Source organism: Pezoporus flaviventris, unplaced genomic scaffold, assembly GCF_033815535.1.
Source record: "Pezoporus flaviventris isolate CSIRO_AGI_PZ_B2104156 unplaced genomic scaffold, CSIRO_AGI_Pfla_v1 ptg000002l, whole genome shotgun sequence".
Taxonomy (NCBI): Eukaryota; Metazoa; Chordata; class Aves; order Psittaciformes; family Psittacidae; genus Pezoporus; species Pezoporus flaviventris.
This window is the reverse complement of record NW_026892550.1, coordinates 48,921,028-48,948,516: the sequence shown is the minus strand read 5'-3', so window position 1 is coordinate 48,948,516 and position 27,489 is coordinate 48,921,028. Positions and strand designations below refer to the sequence as shown.

General features: G+C 39.9%; 1 protein-coding gene across 2 annotated transcripts in view; it reads left to right on the top strand.

The window, feature by feature from the left end:
• Window positions 1-27,489, top strand: part of TSPAN5 (tetraspanin 5) — an 89,342-nt gene that overhangs the window by 49,380 nt on the left and 12,473 nt on the right. The window contains exons 2-3 of one of the 2 annotated variants that reach the window (XM_061477796.1): window positions 14,409-14,459; window positions 26,536-26,682. In XM_061477796.1, coding sequence (XP_061333780.1) covers window positions 14,409-14,459; window positions 26,536-26,682 — 198 coding nt within the window. The remainder of the gene's footprint in view (window positions 1-14,408; window positions 14,460-26,535; window positions 26,683-27,489) is intronic. The other variant, XM_061477800.1, reaches the window with a different exon arrangement.

Below are 27,489 nucleotides of genomic sequence, written 5' to 3'. Positions count from 1 at the left end.
GTGATGAAAAGATGGGAAAACTGATCTGTAAGATGCCTTAATTTTGCAAGGAGGATAACCATTTGAAAAAAGAAACTGGACTGGTACACTCCATGAGAGAATACAAAAATACACATAGCTATTCTCAGATGGAGAGGTGAAACAATTTCAGTTGCAAAACTGGGTGCTTGCATTTTAAACTGACAAAGCAGAAGATCTGTTAAGGCTGGTAGGTATTCTCATTCAAATTTGGCTTTCTAAAATAAGAGCTATTTTTACAGAGGAGGTGCAGCAAGTAGGTTCAAACACAGTGTTACTATTTTTAGCCTACCGATTCAGTGGTATGAATGGATGGCGTCTGAATTAAGGAAAGGTTACCAGCTTACCATTATAGTGACTTTGCTTTCCACTTGTCAGTTTGTCTACATATATGATAATAAATTGGTTCTTGAAAGTCCGGTACTGTGGACATTAGTAATAATTATGGGGTGAATTTAAAAAAGCTTCCAGTAGTTCTCAGCTACTGTTAAAGTAGGGAAATCAGAGAATTGTGCCAGAGTTCAGTACGTTCGTATATACCAACTGTTGTTCATCCTTTGCGTGGAGAACTAATGATTCCAAATTTTTCTAACATTAAAAAAATGAAATTTTCAAACATTTTTCAGTTCTATTTTATATCTCTAGGTTGATAATAGATGCAACATCTTCTAGGGACAGATAGTCAGCTCAGCCAGCAGCCAAACCCAATCTCTTAGTCACTGGAAACATTGTGGAGTGTGGGCTTTCTCCTTCTGCTGCTTCTTTCACAGCTCCAGCCTCCATACGGCCTCATGGCTGATCAGAAGCTCTTTGTTTGTGCATATATGTGATTATGTTGGTTGAGAGTGCAGGGGCTTATTTTACAAAATGGGGCTTGTAAGTTCCTGTAGCACATCCTCAGACATCCACATCTTGTCAGGAGTTGTGTAGGAGAGGCAAGAGTAGGAGCGCTGAACAAGTTGGTGATAGACTACACTGACAATGAAGAAAGCTATGGGATAGATTTGTTGTCCTGCACTGTTATATAAACATCATATATATTGACTGTAATGCAGGGCAGCAACCCCTTTCCTTAATTTGGGGCATATCACTTCAACATGCACACGGTTTTTCCTTATGCTGTGCCTGAGGCAAGAGCGGGTAGTGCCAATTACTGTATTAACTGAAGGAGAGACAAAAAGCCATTGGTGATGTGTCTCTGTCTTCACACGCACTGTTCCCCTTTCTCCCTCTTTTTAATGCCCTGAGGGTGACTGCTGTAGAGTATAATTGCTCAATTCGGTGCATCGAGAGAGGATCTGACACGCCACCCTGCACTTGTTCGTTCTCTGCCCACTTGGCAGTGACAGAAACCAAGCGGAGGTCATGTGAGTGCAGCCAGAGGAGCGTGGTAGTGCCGAGAACACAGTTACACTACACTGGGCTCCTTTCATGCCGTCTGTGTGAACAGGGGTTAGCACTGTACCCAAATGTCATGGAATTAATTTGTGACTTTTATGGAAATGCATCTACATGGCACACACTGAGGAACCCAAAGTGAAGCTGGAAACAGCGTGTTGTTCTTCCAGGGCATGTGGGAATGTCTCACCACAGATAGCTGAACAAAGGTTCAAATGCAAGGGTACTGGTGAGAGTGACTTTGTCTGGGGCAAAGAATTATGGGCCTGATCCTAGAAAGCCCTATACCTGCTGTTTGTGTGGCACAAGCTGTCTACCAGGGAGACCTAAGTTTAACAGTCACACAAGGGGCTTTATTAGGGAAGACAGGTTCTCTAATACAAACCCCTGACATCCTAAAGAGTTAGAAGTGTCATCTTGTATACTTATATTTGTGTGTTTGAATTTGAGGCATTCCAGTGAGTGTGCACTTGTCTCGCTAGCATTATTTAGGCTGAAGTATAGCTAAAGAACCTGGAGTTTTATGCTAACGGGCCCAGCTACTACATATTAAGTGTTTTGTGTTCATGTACACCAATCCTGAGAACGCAGTTTCCAGTTTCATTGCTGAGTATTGATGGGTCACAGTGGGGTCTCATACAGGAGATGCGTACCATAACTTGTACAGCTGGACACTGCCAGGGTTGATGTGACATTTGACAGAAGAACCTGCAATCATTTAGTAGCCTACAGCCATGCTAGTGGTGCTGTCCATTTTAGAGTTTTGTAGAGATAATGGAATCAAGAGAAGCTTCTAGAAAGCAATTACATTCTTTCTCAGAATGTTTTATTAAATGTCACGAAGTCTTATTTTGCCTTTCTGCGTATTCCATCAACTTGCTAGCTCGCAGACTGATGCAGTTCCAAGGCTCTGTAGTGTTTCCAGTGAATAAATTTCCAGCTTATAACAGATATTTTCTTAGTCCTTAAGTATATGATACTGTGTTTGGATTGTTAAATTCTATTCCATCTGTATGTCCCATATGTTCAGCCCTCCTACTGTTCTAGTTTGTTTGTGGTCACCTTTCTTCACTATGTGAAGGAAAAGACATGAGGTACTAGTGAAGGATTCTTGCTGATAGCTCTGCAGTTGTGGTGACAATTCATACAGCTGTGTGTTGCTGAAAATCTCTCATTCCTTTTCTGGGTAGCCCAGTGCAGGATTAATGGCAGCATTTGTGCAGCAGGCGAGGGCTAAATTCAAAGGTCTTTCCCTGTCTCACAGTGTTTCAGATCAAATGAAAAAATATGCGGTACAACTGAAAGCAAATCGTGCTTTAAAAAGTTTCTTATGTCCTTGTAGTGGATGAACTACAACATAGGTTGATGGGGAAATTTCCCAGGTGAAAGTGTTTAGAAATGAAGAAGGCAAATAGCATTCTGGATTTTCGTGGGCATGTTAATGGGGATGCAGATAGTTTCAGAAAGAGGTCAATAGATTCTATTATTGAGAAACAGGAAAAATGTTTGATATTACTTTTCCTTGCTTAATTCACATTTTGGGTTCTTTTGTTTGCACTTACTTTTTGAGAGTCTAGAAGGGGATTCCAAATATACTTGCTCTTAAACAAAAGCAGGGGTGAAGCACGAGAAGCTATGTTAAGAGTGGTTTCCTTTCCAGATCCTTCTCTGGGAAAGCATGCCATTGTCTTTCAAATTCTGTCCTCTACTGTTTGTGTGTTTGTCGTGGTTGATGGCTGGAAAGTGAAACTTTGACACTTCGGGAAGATGTTGCTAAACACTTCGGGTAAAACTTTGGCAGCCTTTTCCAGATAAGGGGAAAAACTTGAGTAATGTTTTTCGGGTAAGCTGTGTTTTTGCACAGTGTTTTGCTTGCACTTTCGTGCTGCAAAGTGTTTATTTTCTCTGCTAGCTTGGATTCAAATTACAGTGCAGGCAGGAAGGTGTTGAACTTGGTTTAGCAGTTTGGTGCTGCACATGTTTTCTTTTACACTTATGCTCAAGCTTTTACCCCTGCTCTACCAGGGTATCTTCTTTACATTGGTGTGTTATAGCAGGAATTAATTGTCTGGTTAGCAGGTGAGATGCATCTTCTTTGCTGTAATAAATGCATCATTAAACTGTTGTGTAGCATGGAGATACTCCTTTAAAAGATGAGTCTTTCCAGCAATGCTGAGAAAATCTTTTTTTTGAGCTTTTGCCTTTGTTTCCATCACAGCTTTGTTAGAACACACATTTCTTGATCTCCTATTCTTGAGTTTAATATTGGTGATGAAAAGTTTGCTGTCGGGGTGGTCAGGAGGCTTTCTGAGCCTCTCAGCCCGACAGGGGTATGCTTTATTCAGTTTGTGCCCTAGTTGCTGTTGTGTAACAATGTGCCCAAAACAACACTTTTCAAACAAGATCTTGTGGGACTATAAAGGCAGAATTCCCTATAGTCATGTTATCTTCCAATTGATCAAGCCAACTGTGGTGGGTTTTGCCTGGAAGGCTTGAGTTGAGAGTCTGTGGCTTGCAAAAGTCCCTTTTGAGATTCTAGGGCAACTGTTCTGTGGGAAGCAGCTAAAGTTGTTTAAATCAGTTTTACTGCTGGCACTAGATAGTAAAAACTAAGTACTTTCTTTTCTTCTCTTTTATAAGAATGTCCAGTTGGGCATGGGAACTTACCCAGTATTCATATTTTTGTGATAAAATAGCTGCTTTGTGCTACTTTTATACCTCGTGCCTTGAAACATTTCTGTGACTGAGCAGAAAGTAAGAAAATGTTTTTTGTATGTAAGGAGAAGTTGCTGGACCAAGTTAAAATGATGGGTGAATGCAGAAAGTCAAACCAAATCCAGTTGTCTATGCATGGTTTTTGTTTTGTTTGGTGTGGTTGTTGGTGTGTGTTCTTTTTTTAAATGAGACCCTGTTTAAAAACTGAGGTGTGACATGACTTTATTTTTTAAATTATTCTGATGTTTCCAGGGTTTTCTTAAAAGTGTTTGAGGTACTGTCCTCCTTGGTAATGACTACCTCTAAGTAAATAAGGTGGGATCTTAAAAGCAGCTGCTCTGCTTTTACGGATAAGGGAGAAAATGAGATTATCAGGTTGGCACGTGCACTCTCTCTTGCAAGTCATCTTTGCAATACCAGAACGCCTCCTTCATCCTGGAAGAGTGATAGGCAAAGGCTTGACTGCAAGAGCACAGCTATGCAGCAGAAGGACCTTAGTGAGGCAGCATCATTTGCTTTTTATAGCTCTTTCTCTTAAGGAGCCATCTGTATGTACTATGACTGCATTTCCACATCCCTCAAAGACATTTTCTAATCATTGTTTTCCTGATAGGTGTTGACAAGAGGGATCAGCTATTTGTGCAAACTAGAGAAGTGTAACAGTAGGCAAAGGTAATGGATTCATTAAGAACTACAGTTTATAGAAATAATTTACTTCAAAGTGGCAGTAAAATTGGGACTAGAAGTACTTAGCAAATGAGCATTTGGTATAATCTAGCTGATGTTGCTTATTTACTGTGTCAAGCTGAAATTACATGAGAAGAGCAGGCTCTGTCGTAGTGAGCAGGGCATCCTGCAATATTGTTCTGTTTTTTCAATACATTTATTCCTAAAACAAGTTTAATACCCTCAAATTAAATTGCAGTGACAGCATTATATATACCTCTAGCAGAAGTCCAGCAAAGGTGTTGGCAGCAAAACCTCCCCAGGCTGCTGTATCACATAAAGCAACTGTGATTTAAAGGGGCACCTTTACAGAAGTGAGGAGCATTTTGCTTACATGTTTAGTCAAGCCCCTGATAATGCCTTTTTAGAGAATGACAAATAATAGAAGTGCTTTTGATAGCTTTTGGGAGCTAGACAAAAGATAAGCAGTCTGTTTCATTTAGACAAGCATCTGGTTTATTGCTGCATTTCCCTGCCCCCCTCTGCCAAACTGTGGAACTTTTGCCTACGCATAAAGCTTTCAGGTAAATAACATCGTGACCATTTGTTGCCTCTGGTTTGTTCTGTGTTACTTTTGTTTGAAAAGAAATCGAAATCACAGGTTTGTTTGGTTTGCCCCCTGCCAAATGGCGTTACTGCAGAAATGACAGATTTTACTTTTACTGCAACTAGAAAGATATCTTGTAGTATAAAAATAGCTAATAAATCATTGGTTAATGTTGACATAAGTAAAAATGGGGCTTAATTTTGTAGCAGTGCACTGCAAGACAAAATGCAGGGCTGAATAACCTTATTGTCTGGAACAGGATTTTTCAAAGCTCTGGTTGACAGAACTTCTGGTGCCCCTGGAAGCTGCACTGAGAGTTCCACAGAACCATTTTTAGTGCATACTCTGAATGTTTTAGTTCTGGGCAGTTACAGTGTAGTACACAGGAAACGTTGAGGGTTGACCATGGCTAAAAACATTACTGTGTTTAGAGACATTTCCCTCTATTGCAATAACTACAAGGAGCAAAATAGTAAGGAATTTTGTTCACTATTTACAGAACAGGTGCCTTGTAATTTGGCTTTTTGCTTCTGGATTGCTAACAGTAATTGTGCGTGGATGTTGAAAAATAACTGATACCTGTCTAATTAGTGTTCTGGCTTTGTTTCTTTTCCCCACATCTCTCTCAAAAACCAAGTTGTGCACTGGTAGGTGTACACACAGCTGGTATGACTTCTGAGCTTGTGTTGTGTTGACAAAGTAGTACTGGTCTCTGTAAAGTGAAGAGTTTTGTCAGGTAAACTCTTAATAATCCTGCCACAGCCCCTCTTAATACCTGGTGCTGTAACTACTAGAAGTTGATTTATTTCATATATTAACATATACCATATATATGTGTATTTGCCAGTACAGAGTTTATAGTTCTGAGTTGGGTTTGATCTAGGGAAAAATGTGATAGGCTATACAATTGAATCGTATCAAGATTTTGGATACCTGAGCTTGGCTTCTGGCAGTGAATCACTTCCTGTCTTTTCAGGCTGTGGTTTCTTTGTGTATGTGGTTTCTTTGTAAATGACATTTTAAACATGTAAACTTACATTTTTAATATAAATAAATGTAAACCGCATTTTACTTTGGGGGGGCCTCTAAACCAAGGAATGAGCATTTGGTGAAGAGGTAATAAATCTATGGTAGATTTTGCCAAAAAAAGTTCTGTCTGGATATGCAGGTTGGGTGCATGTTCACCATTTGCTTGGTGTTCATTCTTTCTGCTGCGCTGAGCAAGAGTAAACTGTTTGGCCCAAGTTTGTACAGCTGGTGGTGTTCACTTAGTGTGCTTCTCCATCCAGACCTATTCAGTCTTTTTATGCTTCCCTCATCTTCCAGTTGCATTCACTTCTCTACGCATTTAAGAGAATGGATCTCTGAGTATAGTCCACAAAACAGTCTGGAATGCAGCAGCTTGCATAGCTGGGATAGAAGATTTTGGGACTCCCTCGCTGTGGGCTCCAAGCACAGTTAGGAGCCGAGACTCCAAAAGGAAATGCTGAGCATTCAGAGTATGGTGCTGTGTTGACAAGCCTACCTGTTTGTGTTTCCTGACTCTGCAGTCTTTGTTTTCAGCTACCTAAATCAACTGTGTAGACAATGTAATTGCCCATTTGTTACCAAGGAAAAAGACTAGCTTTAGATCTTTTGTTTTCTGTATCAAATACCTGAATTAGATCTTACAGCTTCACTGCTTGTAGCTGAAATGAGTGTTTGTATGTTTCATAATGAGAATTAAATGTGTGCTCTGTTTTGTGTTGTGTGGGGTGTTTTCTGTTGTTTTGTGGGTTTTGTTTGTTTGGAGGATTTTTGTTGGGTTTGTTTGGTTTGGTGTTTTAAACTTCTGCTTTTACTGGAACAAGAGCATCAGAAAAAGAATATGAAAAATAGTCATGGTGGGGCTACACTTAAAGGAGGGTGATTTGGGGTGAATGGGGTTAAGACAGTAGCAGGAAGAGGACAGCTGGAAGAGGTCTTCCTGTCCTTTGGGGTAGGAAGCTGCTACCCTGAAGGACTGACCTTGAAAATACTGTATTTGCAATAATGCTTCCAGACACTTTGCTTCACTTCAGCTTGAAGCAGAATGTGATTTGTTTGCCTCCATGTTTTTTCTTATTTGCAGGCCAGAATGAGAAGACTTATGTCGTTGCATTTTCAAATTGGCTGGGAAAAATGATCAGTGTCCTGATATAGGATATGAAATTCAGGGTGTTTTTTCGCAGTTCTCTCATTTTCACTTTGCACTTTTCTGCTGCTTGTAGTTGTGTTTTAAGCCTATACTGTTTTCATACACTGCTACAGCACCACTTACATAATTTTGGATGGTTTTAAAAATAGAAACTGACTTCAGGCAGAGAAGCTGCAGTGAAGAGGGCTGAGCCAGAGATGGAATGGTATTGATGGAGAGAACAAGACTGGATAGGAAGAGTAGAGGGACGTGGAGGACTTAAAGTAGTTCAGAAGTGAAGGCAGGGAAGAGGCCCACAGAAAGGTGTGTATAGCAGAATTTCTCAGCTTTCCTGCGTAGTCTTTTAGGCTGAGGGAGAGCAGAGAAATAGAGGACGGTGGGTGAAATGGAGACTGGTAGGGTGTGTACAGAAGAGTAGAAGAGAAGGGAAAGGATCTGTGCAAGATGAGTGTACCAAAGTGACAGTTGAATGTATTGAGTTCAATGAGTTGAATGTGGAAGTTGAATCTTGTTATCCAACTCTGTAGGCTTTTCAAATGTTTCTGTATGGTAGTGGTGGGGTAATTACCTTGAAGATCTTTAATTTTTGTATGGGGAAGAGGTACTGGTTTTAGGAAATCAGCTAGATCTCATATAAACAAAAACTTTAAACTCCCATAAGTTTTTATTGAAGAAATTTAGAGTGGTTGTTATGTATGCTTCTTTGGTTTTGTGTGCTTTAAAAAAAAAATCTGCTCCAAATAAAGTATTTTTCTTTGTACAGTGGGACCCGAGTTTGGAGAGTCTCATTGTGAACTTGGAAAGAGTTAAATTTATTTTATCTTGGCTTGAGGGGAGTTGTTAAAAAGTTAGAGCAGGGGAAACAGGGTTTAATTCATCCTCCTTTTTCTGTTTTCTAGTATATCAATTTTTGTGGCTAAGAAGAGAAGGGACTTCATTCTTTAGGGGCTGTTGCTCCAAGCTGATTGGCTATGCTTTCAACTGCACCACCAGAAAGCAATAAAATAAATACATAAGGAAACAGTAACCAAAAGCAGATGTCTTGCTTTTGCAATTAAGAACTGGAGAAGGCAATCAGAAAATAATGGTAACTGACTTGTACATTTTGGGGGGTGGGGGGTGGGAAGGGAGTATATATATTTTGCTTGTCAGACAAAATGGAAAACCCATGAAAATGAGAGATACACTAATAGCCACAGTACCTTTCTTTGAAAATACAGGTCATACATGCTGAATTTTTCATTAGAAAGCATCATGCGAAGAGTTGTGCAAGATGGAGCTTTTCTCATTGTGTTTTCAGGTCTGTTTTTCTACTTTGGATGATGCTATAAAATCAGTTGTGTCTCTGATTCAGCCGAGCAAAATGTGTGGAAACTGGAACATTATTTCTTCTACTTGTGTATGTTTTGTATTGGGATGGAACAGGTATTACTGAGGCAGTTATCTGTGAAATATAGTTTAATGTTTTTTAAAAGCCGCACATAAAATGGAAATGGAGTTTTGATGTCTCAGTCTATATTCAATCTGTATGTGAATGTCCCTGTGAACCAAAATGGTAATTAGTTACCTACCCAGCATCTTCATTCACTGACTGTGAGGACCTGGAGTTTTCCTGCTGGCAGTGTCTCAGGGCAAACAAGAATTGGGCTTTAAGGGAATTCATTCTTATATAAGCATCAGCATAAATGTGTAGATGCATATGTATGCTTCGAGCAGTTTGCCTTTCCCATGGTCATCACATATGTTTAGCCACATGAAAATAAAATGCTGTAATAATTTGTGTTGAGAAAGGAAAAGTTATCGGTTCTGGGGTGAATGGAAGAAGGAACAGGGCAGACTTCTGGTACTTTCCCTGTGATACTGGTCCAGGTGAAAGCTGGAGAGTTTAGAGGATGTCCTATTTGTTTTATCTGAAAGAATGCTGACATATTTAAAGCAGAATACACATCAGTGGCATGAAGGGAAGAAGAAAACTACATGAAACTTCATTTTAATTTCTGTTTTGGTGCCCTTTCTCTGTCAGGGCTACTGAAAAACAAGTGCTTATTCTTAGTGCTCTGACACAGACATTAAGCTCCTCTTTGCCCTGGCTTAAAAAGCAAAAAGACTGATTTGGCATAAGATACTTTAAAGAAAGTAGTGAGTGTTCTGACTGAAATACGTCTGAGTGAGTCTGAGGGCAGAATGCTACAGAGGAAGTGCTTGGGGAAAAATAGTTCACCTGAGGTTTTAGTCATTTAGGAACTTGTCAGTGCTGTTTCATGTATGTACAAAGCTCAGGAGTCCTGTGTTTTCCTGATTGTGTTTCAGGATATGAAATATTATACTTCATGTTGTCCTGATCACTGCTGTGCTTGTCAGTAAAATACTGTACTTTGCGTTCCAGTGCTGTGCTGGCTTGAATCGCATGGAAGGGTAGGTGTCTCATCCTGTGAATAACCTGCAGCGTGTTGCTATGGAATAAACATTGCAGTGCCCATAGGAATCCTGATAGTCTCCTTGCTAATGCCATACGCACAGTTCTTGTGGCAGCTCAAAGCAAAGGCAGGTGGGAGGTTTTCACGCTGTCTAAATACAGGGCTCAAAAAAATAAAAGCTATTGTGAGGAAATGCTGGTTCTGAACTCTGACGATTTTGACATGCTTCTGCTAGTGTGTTTGTATTGTGGTGGTGAAGGTGAAATTAGGTGGCTGTACTACAGTTCCATCTCACAGAAGTCTTTAATATATCAATTTAGGGACTTACATTGGTTTATGCACATGGCACATTATCCAGCCTTATACTGCTTGGTTGAAAACTGGTACCAGTTATCTAAGAATGTCAGCTGAAATGAAAAATTCAGTATGTGCAGTAATGTCTGATCACTCTACAATTAAGCTCTTCTCTTTCTATCAGTTTTTTTTCTAGTATTTGCATTAGTATTTACCCCAACATCCCTTAAATGAAATGTTGGGCTCTGTGATGCTATATCCCTAGCAACAAAGAATAAAAAAAATTAAAGTCAATACAGGAAATAAGAGATGCGCAGCTCAAAACACCTTTGAAAGTAAGGCAAGGGTACAAGTGCTGCTACACTTTCTACTTTTAAATACCTTTAATCTTCATAGAAGTGAAATTTGAATATATCTGTCTGATGTTTGTGAGTAGAAAACCTATAGCTGAGAAAGTACTACTGTGCAAGTTCTTCTGTAAGGCTGTAATACACCAGAGGAATGTTTTCTCCTGCAAATGATTGTTTAAAAGAGAAAAGTATCAGGATTTTACAAGCTCTGCCCTAGTTCCAGTGACCATTTATAGTCACGCTAAATGGTCTTGCTTAGATGTCTGTGGAGAATTGAGACTTTTTGCCTGTAGAGTGTTTTATAGATAATGAGGCAAACTTCCACCTTTTTATTACTTGTTGGAATAATTTGATGGTTGCAAATGAAATTTTCCAGACTTAACAGAGATGATGTATAAACCATCTCATCATCTCCCCATGTGCTACAGATGCAAAGAGATTTTCTTTCTGGTTACAAGCAAGCAGAACAAGAATGTCTAGGAGACATCTGCGTAAGGACTGCAAGATAAGCAGAATATGCATCCTGCTTTACTTCTGGTTATAACAGCAAAAATCTAGAGGTTTTTGCTAAGCACTTTCAACTCTTTTTTAGGCTCTGCAAGAGTTTCTTTCATCATTGTCAAGAGCAACCAAAATTAATCCTGGTGAGAGGTGTAAGTCTCCTCATGAACAAGCTGTCTTCTGCTAGTGAGGATTACTGAGAGTTTCATCCCTATAGCAGGCTGTGTTTGTGCAAGGGTGGGCCTTTCTAAGGCAGGATTGTAGACGGTTAGGTTGGTGGTCTGCTTAGCTCAGTATTTTGTCTCAAACAATACAAGTAGAATTTGTTCAAGCCAAGAAGCATTTAAGCAAGAAAGCATGCATACAGTGATCTTTTCCTGATTATAATCTCCTAATGAGCAAAAGTGTAAAAAAAATCACAAGCTAAGCACTGTATCAAAATCACTTTGCAATAGCTATGGATCTATGGATCTTCCATTAATCTAAATTCATTTGGTTTTGGTGTGTGCTGTTGTTGGTTTGTTTAATTTTGTTTTGTTTTTTTTTTGTTTGTTTTGGGGTTTTTGTGTGTTCTTTTTTTTTTTTTCCCCTTCCTGAATGCCACTAAGCTTTTGATTTCCACAGTATCCTGTGATAAAGAGTTCATGATTCCATCCTAAACCTTTTTCTCCTAATGGATCTTGTCCATTGTTTTTGTTTTCTCAGCTGCTCAAAAGGCAACTGAACAGAAATTTCTTCTTTGGGGTATGGAAAGGACTGAGCAGCATGTAATTCTTTGATCCTCTTGAAAACTCAAGAGAACTGTTTCCTGTTTATTTTCTTGACAGGTTTTCCAGAAGCTTGACAATCTCACTTTTTTTTGAAGGTGCTTCAGCTTAGCATAGCACAGTCTTACTAGCCAGTAAGTAAATTGAGATGAGCTTGATCTGGCTTGAGACCTGTATAGTCTACTATATGTCACCTTTTGTAACCCATCAGGTAATCTTACTCTTAAGTCTCAAATTCTGGTGAGGGATCAGGACATTTGGCTATATTGAATTTAATAAAGCTGTTGGATCTGAGCCAGACTTGCAGCTGATGTCTATGGCTGTTAAGTTACATTTGTGTGCACTGATTAAAGTATTTCATTCTAGTTTTACGTGCTTATTCTGTTCAAAAGCATATTAAGCTGTTTGTAAAACATAATGATTTGTACCTTTCCACTTTGAAAGTTTGCCACTTCCAGATGATGTTTATGGATTTTTATAGTAACGCAGCTTCTTTTTCGCTCACTTCTGTTCCTTTTACCCTGGTGCCTTTGGCTGTGTAAGAAATAAGGAAAGGAGCCTGTTACTGCAAAAAAGAACTTAAATGCATGTCTAAAAGTGATTAGAAACTTGTACAGTTTTATCTCAAGTTTCAGATAATCACTGCAGCCAGGAGGAATGCACATACTCTTCTAGCAAGCTTATAACCATAGGAAAAAAGCAGTTTTGATGCAGGTACAATGACCTTTTCTGGCTCATGTGGTGTATCACAGGAGGCTGTACTGACATTCCCATGTCCATCTCTTGTTACCTCATAGACAATTAAGGCTGCTGAAATAACAGACATTCTTGACCAGCAGTTCTGTTTTTCCACCTAGAGATAATTTCCATTTATCTTGTATTAAAATACAGCCAGGCTTGTGACAGTTCCCTTTGAAGAGTACTGGCTTGTAGTATTGTGTAATTTTGACGACTCATGACTCTTCAAGTCAAAAAGGAGAGTTTTATTCTCAGTTAGTATGAATGAACTTCTGGGTGAGCTGGCTGGATGTAGTATGTATGATCCCTTGGTCAGCTGACAAAGAACACTTGGAAGAGCAAAGTTACAGATGCTGGTGTGTTGGGGAACTTCAGCGTATTGTAGTGAGCGTATTCCACTTGATGTTATGCTTTACAACAGTAGTAAGAAGCAGCATAAAGCTAAACCTGCATTTTAAAGTGTGCATAAGGAAGAAGGAATCTTGCTTTGAAGCTGTTGAAATAACGTCTGGGAAAGATTTTAAAGTTGATATTCCTACCTCTTCCTGCTTCTCAACAGAAAAACATTTTTGTCCTGTTTTGCAAAGGAAAAATCATTAGGATACTTATGTTTACACAAACTTTGAGAAAGTCTACTGTGTGCCAAAATAAATTGTACACTGCAGAGTGAAGAAACCACAAAGAAAGAGTTTGATGTTTGAGCAACATTGCATTACATGCCCCAAAACTAGAGTGAATATAGTGCTGGGTCTTTTTGTTTTGTTTTGGGTTTTTTTTTTAACCAGCACTTAGCTTTAAAAAGTGGAGATGCAAGTTGCACAGATGGACAGAAAGAGGTGTGTTTAGACACTTACTATGTATTTTTTAATCATTCTGCATGATTGGTGCTGTATGATGTGATGTTGGGAGACAGTGCTTATGCTACCTGTTTTGCTTGTTTCACTAGTCCTTTGTGTGCATTTTGCATGGAAACCCTGCGATATCTGGAAGGAAACAATGCACTCTAAATCATTCAGATGATTCAGATGGAACGGAGAATACAGGGTATAACAGTCACAGGTGCTGTTCCCTTTCCCATCACATGGGAAAGATACTGTCTTTTCAGTTAAGTGCCTTTGAGACCCTTGGAGGAGAAAGGGACTGTAACTTCCTTTGCAAACTTCTGTACTTTGCAAAGTACAGAAACATGCAGCACCAGAAAGGTTATAAAATGTTGACTTCAAGGTTTTTAAAAGATCTTAGTCTTTTAAACCGGTATTTTTATTATTCTTCCCCACCCACACCCCCAAAAATCATGTGTTATATTTAAAAAGCTTTCTGTGTTTCTGCGGACAACATTGCTAAAAGTTATGGTAGATGTGTATTTAGGACTTTTAATCATTTCTCTCACTGGGAGGGTTGTGCGAGGACAGTTGTATTGTACAACAGTAAAATAACGTGTTGCTTGACTCTGGAGTTTGCTTTGGGTCTGACAAACTCAAGAAGAACCTTACTTGCTTGATGCTGAGAAAGTGACATTTATCACACCTACTGTTCCTATGTGGAATGCCCCTGAATGAACTGTGCGAGTTTTAAGTTCTTGTAGTTACAGTGATTGAGTTGTAAAATTAACACCTGCATATGTATTTTAAAACTCTATGTAAGCCCCCACAGCCCCTATAAAGCTGTTATCTAGCAAAGATAATGAGTCAATATGCATATTTAAAGAAGAATCTATAGATTTATAATTCCTGCTCTGATATATATATATATTTTTTTTAGTTCCTTGGCATAGCGTTCCTTGGGATTGGATTGTGGGCATGGAATGAAAAGGTAAGCTGAATATATCACCAAACTCCGTGTTTTCACTCTTTCTCTGTTTTTGTGGTTATTTTTTTTAAAATGAAATATTGGAATAGTAATATGCCAAACATTTTATGAGTCCACGCATGATTTCTACTGAAACAAAATCAAGTCTGTCAAATAAAACCTTAGCTCAGCTCACCTAGAGGAAGCTCGTCGGCATCTTTCCCAGGAATGCCTTGGCAACAAATTATGGCTGACACTTGCACATGAAATAACCATTTCAATCTGTGCATGCTCAAACTGCAGGTCAGATACTAGAACACTCTACTGGAGGCAGTATTGGCAGTGTGTCTCTGGATGCACCAGAGACCATATCCAGGGAGCCTACATGTCTAAGAGGGCAGCTTCCTGAAAACAAGCCTCCTTGGCTTTGCCTTAACATAGCAGCATGCTAATTGCTGTTCCTCTTAAAAACAAACAAAAAAGAAAAAAAAACCTACCCTAAAACCCAAGCCAAGCCCGAGACAGAATAACTGTTGTTTTTTCCTTGTTCAAATAAAGCTGTCCACTGGAACACTATGTTGCAAGACTGTAAAATCAACTTTGAAATGGAAATAAAAGGGGGAGGGAAAGAGAAAGCATTTGTGAACCAAAGCCTAATTTTTAGTTTGCTTATTGCAAATATTGTTAAGAAGATGAAATGTTAAGTCATTGCATACTGACTTGTTTTGTATATTTTGGGTTAGTGGATGAAGAGTTTGCTTGCTAAAAGACAACAAGTAAAATCAAAGCCAGAGTTTCCTTCTCTTCTTTGTTTAAAAGGTTGAAAATAATATAGGCTGATAAGTGGTGCTATGAAATTCGTTTGTTTGTTTGTTTGTTTTCTTGTAATGGAAAACATCAAGTAAATTACAAATTGATGTTCACTTAAGACATAGTAAGTAGCACTTGGAGCAGAACAGATAACACGTTGGATGCACTGGAGTGTTGCCACTCTAAAAATGCAGGACAAATTTTGCTGGTTCAGAAGTGAGTTGCTAACTTAGATTCTAATTGTTCTGTGCATGTGGCTTGGATATAGATAATTGCAACTAGTAATGGGATATTAACTCACATATTACACACCTATATGTATGTATATTTGCATGCCATATGATACTTGTGTTGGATTGAATAGGCTTGGAAAGAGGTGCTGTGATTTTTTTTTTTTTTTTCATTCAGGAAAGATGTAAAAGGATATTGTTTTTGATATTGTGAGCATACTCACAGAGTTTATACCTGTGTCTAAGTTCCAGAGAATTTTAGTTCATAGTGGCTTTTTAGAAGATATTTTAACACTTTTGTATCATTTCAGTAGGTAACAGAAATCATTCCTCTTTAGAATGAATGAGCTGGTAAAGGGAAAACTGGTATAGTCTAGTCTTTAAAGTATGCTAGTCCTACAGCTTGAGGGTGTTCTGGCAGAATAATGGTTTGTTAAGTTTTATGTATTTTCTATATGGGAAAGCTTCCTCTCCCATCTGTTAGCAAGTCTGTTATCAACTAATTTTAAAACATTTTTAATCAGATCATGAAAGCAGGAGAAAATGCTATGTTGTTCTTAAGCAAATAAAGCCACTGAGAGCAATTTAATATGCCTTAGCTCAGGCTTCCATGTGTAGTAGGTTTTTCTGTAGAAATTAATAAAAGTTTGTTTTAAAGCACAGGTCCTTCCTTGAAAATTAGTATCTCTTCTCAGTTTCTCTAACTGCTGTGTTCTGCTGTGCTTCGTGTGGACTATTGCAGTTCATGGTTGTATAAACCAGAATGTATAGCTTAAATGCAGGACTCTTGAACATAGACAGACTTCATTCTTGTAGCAAGAATTATTGAAAAATGGACTTGTGTCAAGCCAATTTGAGGCCTTTCCTTCACTCAGCTCTCTGTGGGAGAGGCAATGGCTAGAAGCTGCAGTCAGCAAGATCAAGTTCCAGAGACTCATAGGCCCCATGCAGCTTAGTGGGGGACAGATCAGTTACATCCCAGACAGAGCTGTTCTTCCTGCAGCTGGGGAGTTGGAGGTGAAAGCCAAGTAGGTGAAGCTTAAGACTTGAGAGATCTGTAATTTAACTGAAAAGTACTTGTTGAGCTGGACTGCTTTTTGCCTAAGGCTAGCCTGGATATCCTTGAGCATTACAGGCTGTTGTAGTGGTATACTGTAAGGCAGCAAGGCAGCTTTGCAGAGTGGAACCAAGTGTCCTGCTGTATGCCAGGTATGAGCTCAAATATGAGCAAGGGCTGTGTCCTTGTGACAAAGAAGGCTAACAGTGCCCTGGGCTGTATTATGAGTGTTGCCAGCAGATTGAGGGAGGAGATTCTTCCCCTCTACTTAGCGCTGGTGAGGGCACACCTGGGCCAGTTCTGGGCTTCCCAGTGCAAGAGAGACATTGACATACTGGAGAGTTCAGCAAAGGGCTATGTGATCACTATGTGATTAAGAGACTGGAGCATTTCTCTTACAAGGAAGGACTGAGAGAGAGAGCACTGTTCAGCATGGAGAAGAGCAGACTTGAGGGATCTTCAGGTATATAAATACCTGAAGGATGGAGCCAGGCTATTTTCAGTGGTGCCCAGTGATAGAGGCAATGGGCACGTTCCTGAATATCAGTAAACACACAGTTCGCCCAGAGATGATGTGGAGTCTCCCTCTGGAAATATTCAAAAGCAGTCTAGAAATGGTCATAGGAGCCAGGTTTAGGTGACCAGATGACTTCCAGAGGTGCCCTTCAAGCTCAACTGTTCTGTGAAGACTGCTGCTATCCCAATGAAGTACGTCTTTATCAAAGTTGAGCTTGGTGCTGCTATTGTATAATCTATTAAACAGAAATTTGTAAGGGGTTTTTTTCAGGATTGGATTTTCAGAAAGACTACTGTAAACTGATTTTGGTGGTGGGGAGGATTTCGATATCTTGTCATGAATCATGTGGCTTTATATCCAGCTATGTCCAGCTATGATGTTTTATAATGTGGCCATCAACTTATATATACTTTTGCTACTTCACAGAACCTTTTTAAGATAACAAGAGGGTGTGCCAGGCCACATTAAAAATGCAGGATGTAAAGAAATAACCTACATTTAACCGGAACCCCATTTGCTGCCTGCTAAAACCAGTTTGGGGTAGACTTGTGGGTTTGGTGGCTAGTTTCTCTTTTTTACAAAGTTGGCTTGAATTCTGTCCTTTAAACTTTGTTGTAAAGAATTAAAAAAGCATGCTATACAGTCTCATGACCTTCCTTACAGTCTCTGCAGGGAGGCAAAAGAGCTCATTTGTCAAATAGGCAATAGAATTGGCTTGACAGTCAGTCAGCCAGCCTGAAACAAAAACTAGGCAATTAGCATTCTGAGTCATGAACCTGAAAGAGATCTGGGGGGGTGGAATGGGGCAATAAACTCAGAGGATGAATAAAGCTATCTATACATGGATGCACTATATAGCTCACAATCTCACAGTGTTTTCAAGCACATTAGACTTGAGCTTGTACCATAAAAAAAGTTCATCTGTGGCAGCTGATTTTCACCTCACAACCCCCAACAGTGACATGAACATTGTTAACCTACAAAGAGTCTGTTCTAAGCCCAAGCAACTACCTTTGCTCAGCAGCAGGGGAAAGATGTTTATATTTCACTGGCTCTTTTTAACCACTTCAAGTCATTTCTTCCATTGACTTTTTAAAAGTAAACTAGGCTTGAACAAAATGTCTATTTCCTTCCTTCATTGTATGTATTACATAGTGTGGGCTTACTGGGAGTGTTCATAGTATGATGACAGTAGGTACTTGGGAGAATAAGCTTCCTGGTGCTCTCATTACCTGCAGGAGATTTATATTAAAGAGTCATGAGACAAAGAGGTAAATTGCTGTTATGTCTTCTGAGACCTTATAAGACTGTCCATGGAGAGGAAGTTTTTAGAAGAAAAGTACTATGCTTTTGGGGTATACTTAAAGTAGGAGGTGGCAAAGGCAGAGATCCTAAAGTGGGGAAAAAAAGTCTGCAGATCCTTGCAAAATTTGTTTTAATAGTCTTAGTTATGGTGTAAAATGGAGTGAAATGAAGAGGGAGAACTGGAAGAGGTTGATTATGTGCATAAGTTCAGTTTCTAGGCTTTTGTTGTTTTGTCAGTGTGACTAGAATACACTCATAGAATCATAGAATTGTTAGGGTTGGAAAGGACCTTAAGATCATCTAGTTCCAACCACCTTGCCGTGGGCAGGGACACCTTACACTAAACCATGTCACCCAAGGTTCTGTCCAACCTGGCCTTGAACACTGTCAGGGATGGAGCATTCACAGCTTCCTTGGGCAACCCATTCCAGTGTCTCACCACTCTCACGTAAAGAACTTCTTCCTTATATCCAATCTAAACTTCCCCTGTTTAAGTTTAAACCCATTACCCTTTGTCCTATCACTACAGTCCCTAATGAAGAGTCCCTCTCCAGCATCCCTATAGGCCCCCTTTAGATACTGGAAGGCTGCTGTGAGGTCTCCACGCAGCCTTCTCTTCTCCAGGCTGAACAGCCTCAACTTCCTCAGCCTGTCTTCATACGGGAGGTGCTCCAGTCCCCTGATCATCCTCGTGGCCCTTCTCCGGACTTGTTCCAACAGTTCCATGTCCTTTTTATGTTGAGGACACCAGAACTGCACACAATACTCCAGGGGAGGTCTCACGAGAACAGAGTAGAGGGGCAGGATCACCTCCTTCAAGCTGCTGGTCACACTCCTTTTGATGCAGCCCAGGATACGGTTGGCTTTCTGGGCTGCGAGCGCACACTGAAGCTGGCTCATGTTCATTTTCTCATCGACCAACACCCCCAAGTCCTTCTCCGCAGGGCTGCTCTGAATCTCTTCTCTGCCCAACCTGTAGCTGTGCCTGGGATTGCTCCGACCCAGGTGTAGGACCTTGCACTCGGCATGGTTAAACTTCATGAGGTTGGCATCAGCCCGCCTCACAAGCGTGTCGAGGTCCCTCTGGATGGCATTCCTTCCCTCCAGGGTATCAACCGAGCCTCACGGCTCGGTGTCATTGGCAAACTTGCTGAGGGCGCACTCAATCCCACTGTCCATGTCAATGACAAAGATGTTAAACAAGACCGGTCCCAACACCAATCTCTGAGGGACACCACTCGTTACTGTTCTCCAGCTGGACATTGAGCCATTGACCACAACTCTTTGCGTGCTGCCATCCAGCCAGTTCTTTATCCACTGGGTGGTCCATCCATCAAATTGATGTCTCTCCAATTAGAGACAAGGATGTCGTGCGGGACAGTGCACAAGTCCAGGTAGATGACATCAACTGCTCTACCCCTGTCCATCAGTTCTGTAGCCCCATCATGGAAGGCCACCAAATTGGTCAGGCGGGATTTCCCCTTAATGAAGCGGTCCTCTTCCAGCTCAGAAGTCGAGTTGTGTGCAGTTTGGAGCACCAGTATGGTACCTTGTGTGCCAGCACAGTATTCTTACCAAGCAAGAGCTCTAAATGTGGATCTTACATTTTAACCTAGAGTTTTAGGTGTTGATCTAAATTGATTTAGGTCTGCTTGGGTGTTCTGGGATAGGCTAGACTCCCTACATAGAAACAGTCACAATTTGTCAGACCAAGTCTCTCTCCCTGCCCTGCAGTGAAAACTACAGTTGTTCTTGGGGGAAAAAATTCTCACTTTTTCAACTGTCCCTGTGAGTGGCAGACATCAAGAGGAAATGATATTCCATAATTGTTGTGCATACATGTCTATCATACAGTTCTTTTAAAATCAAGTGTTGACAAGAAAATGGTGAGCATATCCTGTAGATCCTTGTGGACTGAAGGATACTAAAGCATGTGCCTTGCTTCTAAGCCAGGACTCTGTATTTTACAGGTCTGGGGAGGAGAGGGATAATAATATTCACTATTACATTTAATTTAAATTTCAGCACATAAGGGTGCATTATCTAAAGAGGCTGGTTAGATAATTTTACTAATATTCCAACACTTTGTAACCATTAATCCTGAAAAGTAAAAATCTTGTGTGTATCCATGCCAGTTATTCATCTATTGAACTTTGCTTTGTCATGGCAAGAAAACTAGACTAGGTCTTCTCCTTAACTAGACACTTGAAAAATAAAGTTATGCTGCTATTGATGTTTACTGTGGGAAATGCAAACCCAACAAAAATCAAGGAAATAAGATTTGTAAACATCCCCCAGCTAGTTTCTTGCTTGCAGAGGCAAAATTCTGGAATGGAATTAATTTGGCATGTTTCAATGACTATTGTTCTGTTCTTCATGCTCATTCAGATGCACAACATGGAGAAACTGCATGGATTTTATGACTAACAAAGTAGCGAGACATTTTTCTGTCTCAGAATCATGCATTTGGAAATACTTTTATTTCCCATCACTACCATGTGTTTCTATTTGCCAGTGATTTTTAGTGCTGCAGATTAGTTTGTGGAAAGGCTAATCCTCTGTTCGCAGAGAATAAATGTTTCAGAAGTTCCTATACTGCTGAATCTTTTTCTGGCCATCTGCTTTTTTTGTTGTCCATCCCCCCATTCTCCCCCTCCCTCTCCCATATCCCCTCTGTAATGGGATTCTGCAGCAGAGAAGCCTTTTTCCATCTTGAAAGGAAAAAAAAAGCCAATTTCTCCTTTCTTACTGGTGTTGGTTTCTTCTTTTTACTGTTTTTAAAGGCCCTCTGGGATGTTGTTTGTTACGGGAACTGTTGTGTTGAGTCCTATTCTTTTACATGCACTTCCATTGGCCAAATTCCATATACTTTCACAGTGCATCGCCTCCTTATTCCCTAGAATGGTGATTCTCCAAAGCTGTCTCTGACTCAAGATGCCTTAAATTTTCATTACCGGCTTAGCTTTTCAAAATTGCAGTTGCCCAGTCTTTTCACTTGGAGCCATTCTCTCTTGCCCTATAGTATGTTGCTGTGCCTGTGAGATGAGCTGTTCAAAGAGAAGCAGTCTAGCATACTTCAGGGAACATCTCTGAGACCTGAACATGGCAGTCAATTCTCTACACTAACCACAGTCAGCCTGAATGGAAGTCTTACTAGTTTGTTAATGCGCTTGTGACTCCCTTCTGTTTTGTCTCATTAGGAAGCAGTAATGCAATTAAATTGTATAGGTGTACCAACACCGAGACACTGCTCCAAGATGACTGTGTTAGCATCCATACATTCTAGGGGAATAAAAGTAAGTTTCTGGGTTCAGCACACAAAGGCTGTGTTTGCTAAATGGAAATAGTCTGGACCAGAAATGGTATTGAAAACCCAGATTCTGGAAAGGTTTGAGTTTTCTTCAGGCTAGTTCTAGTCTCATCTCGTGGACTAAATGCCCATGAACGGAGCATGAGTTATGTTCCAGGGGCACATTTTCATTTGTAAGTAATCTAGTCTGTGTGCTCTGACACTTCCATAGTGTGAACTGAAGCATAGCTAATGTGTGACTCCTGGATCTGGCCTGAAATGCTAATGTGGATGTGCATCAAAGGTGGAAGCTAGAGTCAGTCTCTGGAAAGTAGTACAAATTGTCCTGATGATCTTTAAGAGTCCAAGATGGAGAAGGGGTGAGGGGTGTACCCCTTTTTAAAGAAGGGGTGCTTTTCTAACTGACTGATTCCTTCTTCTTTACTGATGGGATAATGGCAATAATTGTGCAGCTATAGTATCAGGAGGGGCCTTCTTGAGTTACAGTCTTCAAGTCCAGTATTTTTCCTTTATTGCCTTCTCCCTTGAGCCGTGTAGGGTGGAGGGCTCTTGCCACAGACGAAGAAAAAAGGCATGACAGCAGAGAATCTGTCACTGGATTAAGGCATCCCTTAGAGAGTGCATTTCTGCTCACTTACCATAAGGGGAAGACTCTAGTTCTGCAGGTGTTTCTGGCAGGCCTTGCTTGGTTGTCTCGTGTTTCTTGGTGTGGCAGAAGTCGTCACCAATGCCTTTTCCCCACCCATTTGTTGAAGAAAAGAGCAGGTTATAATGTTTCACTTGACTTCCTCTCTTGAATTTGATGTGGGGTAGGAACATCTTTCCTCTTCCATGCCTACATCATTATATACTTGTCACTGAAGTGAAGAAGGTTTTACAAATAAAGGAACTGTTTTCATAACTTTACCAGTATTGATTTTACTTTGATTATAGATGATTCTTTTGTTGCTTCACTACCTCAAACAAGTTTTGATTTGTGGTTGATTAAAAGGTTAAATGACCCAGGCGTTGTGATGTACATCAGGCAAATGAAGGTGGGGGAGAAAGAGCAAACAGATGATTTGGAGATCGGCCAGGGAACACATCCTGCTGACTCTCCTTGTGGGACTACAGCAGAGCCCCTGGGTTGACACCATCACGAGAAGTATTAGAGTACGTAGCTTTGCATAAAATATTTACTGCCAAATAAAGATTACGCACTGCCTAAACTACCAAGAAAGTGATGTACGTATAACCTAGAAAAATAACCGTGCTTCCAAAATGAGAATGTGGGTTCAGGAAAAATAAACTTCCTCCTTTCAGAGGCTAAAAACAGTGATAGTACTTGCAACTACTTAACAATAAAGGTTGAAGTGCACTACTGCAGTAGTGTTTCTAGGAAAAATACTTTTTGCGTTTATAGAAAGCCTGACTTGAAAGGATTTACAGGTGGTGTGTTAAGGTCCTGCATTGATGCAGGAGGTCAGTTGACAGTCACTGTATATTCTGTGACTCACTGCTCAGCCCAAAGATTCAGAGTGTGTCACTGGAGGGTTATGTAGGAATATGAGAGTACTGATCTTCTGCTCAAGCACCTCTGGAAACATTCCCTTCTCCTTTTGATTAAAAACGGGATGAAGACAGAATTGGTTACTACCAGGCATTTGTACACCTCTGCCAAGCTCTCCCAGAAGTAGGTGTTACAGGCAAAAAATGCTGAATACCATGGTAGCAGATGTTACAGAAACTTGTGATGGATAGGAAAAGCGTGTGTCTAAAGTACAATGTGTTTAGCCCTTCTTAGCAATGTAAAGTGAGATAATATACCCTGGTTGTTGCCTTGCTGCTTGAAACAAAATACTTTTAAAGTTTTAAATACTCTTTAAAATGTTGCTTCACTGTATCTTCAGAGAGGTTCTTTGTAAGTGTCCAGAAAAAAACCCAAAGACTGGAAAACTTAATTTCAGTAGTGAGCCGTAAACTTCTGTCGGGCTACCTTGTGCATCTTTATGTGTAACCACAGAGCATTGGCTATGTTTGTCATTCCTGCTGCTAGCTACTGTTTCATTGCCAAAGCCTCTCTGAAGATTGTATACCCTTGAGAAGTCTCTCCAGAATACTGATAACTTGAGATTCATGTGCAGAGAACACAGTACAAATGAGAATTATGCAGTATGCTTTTTTGCTATCAGGATGTATTATTTGGGATTTATCCAAAATAGGCTTATGATTGCCAGATGTGGACTACCAAAAGATTCACACAGAGGTGCTTTCCAGGGACAGCAAACAATAGCAAATGAGGCTTGTGGTGTTCTATTTCAGTACATCAGTTCATAGCTACCCTGAGGAGTTGGAGCCTGGAGCAGACCAGAGATTAGGTAACTGACTTCTGCTGGATGACCAGCAAATGTGTAGCACACCAGGGTACAAAGAGCCTGGCAGTGCTAGAAAATCAAGTAAGGTGGGAAAAGACAATATAGAACTGGTTCATTGAATTTTATTGTCATCAACTCTTAATGGGAACGTGACAAAATCCAAAGTGGTATATTTGTTCACTAACGTGTCTTTCTTTATATTATGACTATCTTCTCTAAGAGTACTGTCTGCAAATGTGAGCTGAATTTCACTTGAATTTCTTCTTTCATTTGAGTTTTACTACTTTCATATGGAAGAAACTTGATTAAATGTAGTAAATTGTTGTGGGGCTTCTTGTTGCTTGGGGGGTTTGTTGTTTATTTGTTTTTTTTAAAGAAAGACAGAGTGTGTTATGAAGAGAGACATAAATGAATGACTGAATGTTATTTTTCTTAAAAAGTAAAATAATTATCATACAAAAGCAACACCCTTTCTCCAGTGACACAGGGGAAACAGAAAGGACTTAAAAACTTTGTGAAGTTATTTTACTACTCTTTCCCTTGGGAAGGGCTCATGTTTCCTGACTTGTGTATGGCCAAGGCCATGACTTTTTCAAAGGTTTGTGTGTTACTGCATTATGCTGTTTATTTTGTGTGTCATTCTTAGCCAGCAAGTTATGTCTTTGATTTCTATGACAAATGTAATGAAGCAAAAGTCGTGGAAAACCTTTGTACAAGTTGATTTAAGTGTTAATGACAGATAAGTTTGTTTCAGCCTGGCTGAAACATCTTATCATCTCATCACTAGTCTAGAAAAAGACATGCCAACTGGTCTGCTTTGATAGCACTACTAGCTCTGAGCAGCATTCTATCATATCATGCATTATGTCTATTTTTCTCTTTTTAATGAATGACAGTAAGACTAGTACTGTATGTAATGTAGGAGGAAAGTGATGAATGTGGAAGTGGTGGCAGACTATGAGGAGTACTGTATTAGAAATATTGGTTGCATGACATTTTTATCTTCTGAGTGGTCTAAACTGAGTACACTGAAAAGAAATAAAAAAATCACGGGTGTAAAGCCATAGTTGTGAACAGGCATCTGTTAACGTTACTATCAACTTTTGGAAATAAGGTTATAATATCTTCCTTCAAAATGATTGCTGGTTTGGGACAATTTCAAAGAAACAAAGGGGATATGAACAGGGAAAAGGAAGAGAATGAAGAACTTCAGAATTCTGTAAATAAGGAGCTGTAGAGGTGAAGGTCTGTATTGTTTTCCAAGCCACAGCTTCACTGAGGAGCTGCTAGGTAAAGCAGTAGTCCAGAGCACTCAGCCTGGGTTCAGGCTTCTTTGAGGAAAGATGCAGAGAAATATCTGCTACAGCAGTGTGCTTTGCATTGACCTGCAGCACTGGGGAGATGGATGAAGAAATAGTGATACTTCAGCTTTTTTTCTGCCAAAAGGCTTTAGGAAACTGTAACTATTCCTATACAAACTCAGTGTAATATGGAAGACTTTGAACTTGCTTCTTGATATGTCCCATCTGTTGAACATCAGCCAAACCCTGGTTAAAATGTGTGTGGTTGGGTTTTTGTTTTGTTTTTGTGCTTTTTGTTTGTTTGGTTTGGTTTTTTTTTGTTGGTTGGTTGTTTTTTGTTTTGTTTGTTTGTTTGTCTTAAAGAAGTTCCTCAGGATTACTGACAGCACAATCTAAGCTCTGTTTCTAAGGGGGCAATGGCATTACAAGCAGACTATGCTGACTGTCATATAGAAATCACAGCATATGTGGTTTACCATATGATAGGTCTCACCTAAATCAGTGCAAACCATCTCTCAAGACAAGTCCTTCAACTGCCTGATGTCCTACTAAGGGACTTAACATTGTTTTCAGTTTCTTCCTGCTAACTGATTACTCAGTACCCATGCTTTATTATTTTTTTAATGAGTTTTTGGCACTGTAGATTCCTAAAGTTAAGTTGGCCACGTATCTAGTTCATCAAAATTTGGTAGTCAAATTTATTATTGCAAGATGCTGCAGCCTAGGAGCTCTCTTCTAATTTCTGTCAGTTGTTGTAAATACTGAGCATAAATGCTGAGTTCAAGCTGGTGTTTTTGCTGTTGACTGCTTTTTCTATCATAACATGTGTAACTGCATGTTCACATAAACAATGTGTATGACACCTAAAATGCATCTCAGCATAGGAAATGAGTTAAGTTTTCATCAAATGTCTATTCTCACTTTCTGGCAGACTAATTGTCATAGCCTCAGAAGCAGCAAAATGCCCTGTGGGTTTCTTGTAGAAGACTTTTGAAGCACATTTTACTGTTCATTCCACATGTTGATTGAGAAATATTGTACATAATTACCCCTTTTATCTCTTTAACTGCAAAGATTTTCTTCATTGTGTTTGCTTGATGTACTGCAGAACATTTAGTTGCTGTACCCTTCTACCTTTTTAAGAAGAAAAATGCCAACAGAATTTGTACAACTGAAAGCCGAACATACTTACCCCTTGGCATTGTTTCTTTCCCAGGGAGTGCTGTCCAATATCTCCTCCATCACTGACCTGGGAGGCTTTGATCCAGTTTGGCTCTTCCTAGTGGTAGGAGGAGTTATGTTCATTTTGGGATTTGCAGGATGCATTGGAGCTTTACGAGAAAATACCTTTCTTCTCAAATTTGTAAGTAGCCTTTGCAACTTTGGCATTCATTAATTACGTAGTGTAAGTCATGGTCTCTGTTCCTGCTTAACTGCGTAAACATTTTAAAATGTCTTTTGGAGAATAGAAGGTGTTATCTGATGTGAAGGTACTGTTCTGTGAATAGTTTTTGCTTGACTGTTAACACTTTGCAACACTTCAGTCTCTAGTGCTTACTGGTTTGTCTTTTTAAGGTTGGAAACTATCAATGGTAAGAATCATAACATGAAACTACTGCTTTTCATATGCATATAGCCTAACATTTTGCTTTCCGGTCATGGAGAGAAGTTTCTGCAAGGAATCTGCATGTTGAACTTGAGTCCACAACAAGCTGCCTATGAAATATGAGGCATGTAGATGCACCACTGAATGTGACCCATGTGGTTTCTGCTGTGCAATTGCCCCTTGTGGTACAGAGAAGATAGGACTGTTGCGAGGCTTTGGTTGTTGATATCCTCAATTCTGTACTGTTTACCCAATTCGAAAAGGCTTGCTTCCTGTCAGTGCTGAGGCCTGAGAGGAAGAAAGGGAGAAGAGTGTGCCCAGGATAAGTAAATAAAATAGATGTTGTCTTCTTGAACTCTGGACTGGATTTGTTAGTTGAAGACAAGCTGCTGATACACAAAGGTAGTTTAGTATTCAGAATGCCTTTAGCTAAGCAGGCTGGTTTAGTTTTTTGAAAGGTCTCCTCCTGTAAGTGTTGAAGATGAAGATAAAGTGGTTCTTTCTGCCACCACTCCAGCTTCCAGATGTGGGCACAAGCCTGGGTAGTAGTTGTGTCTAATATCC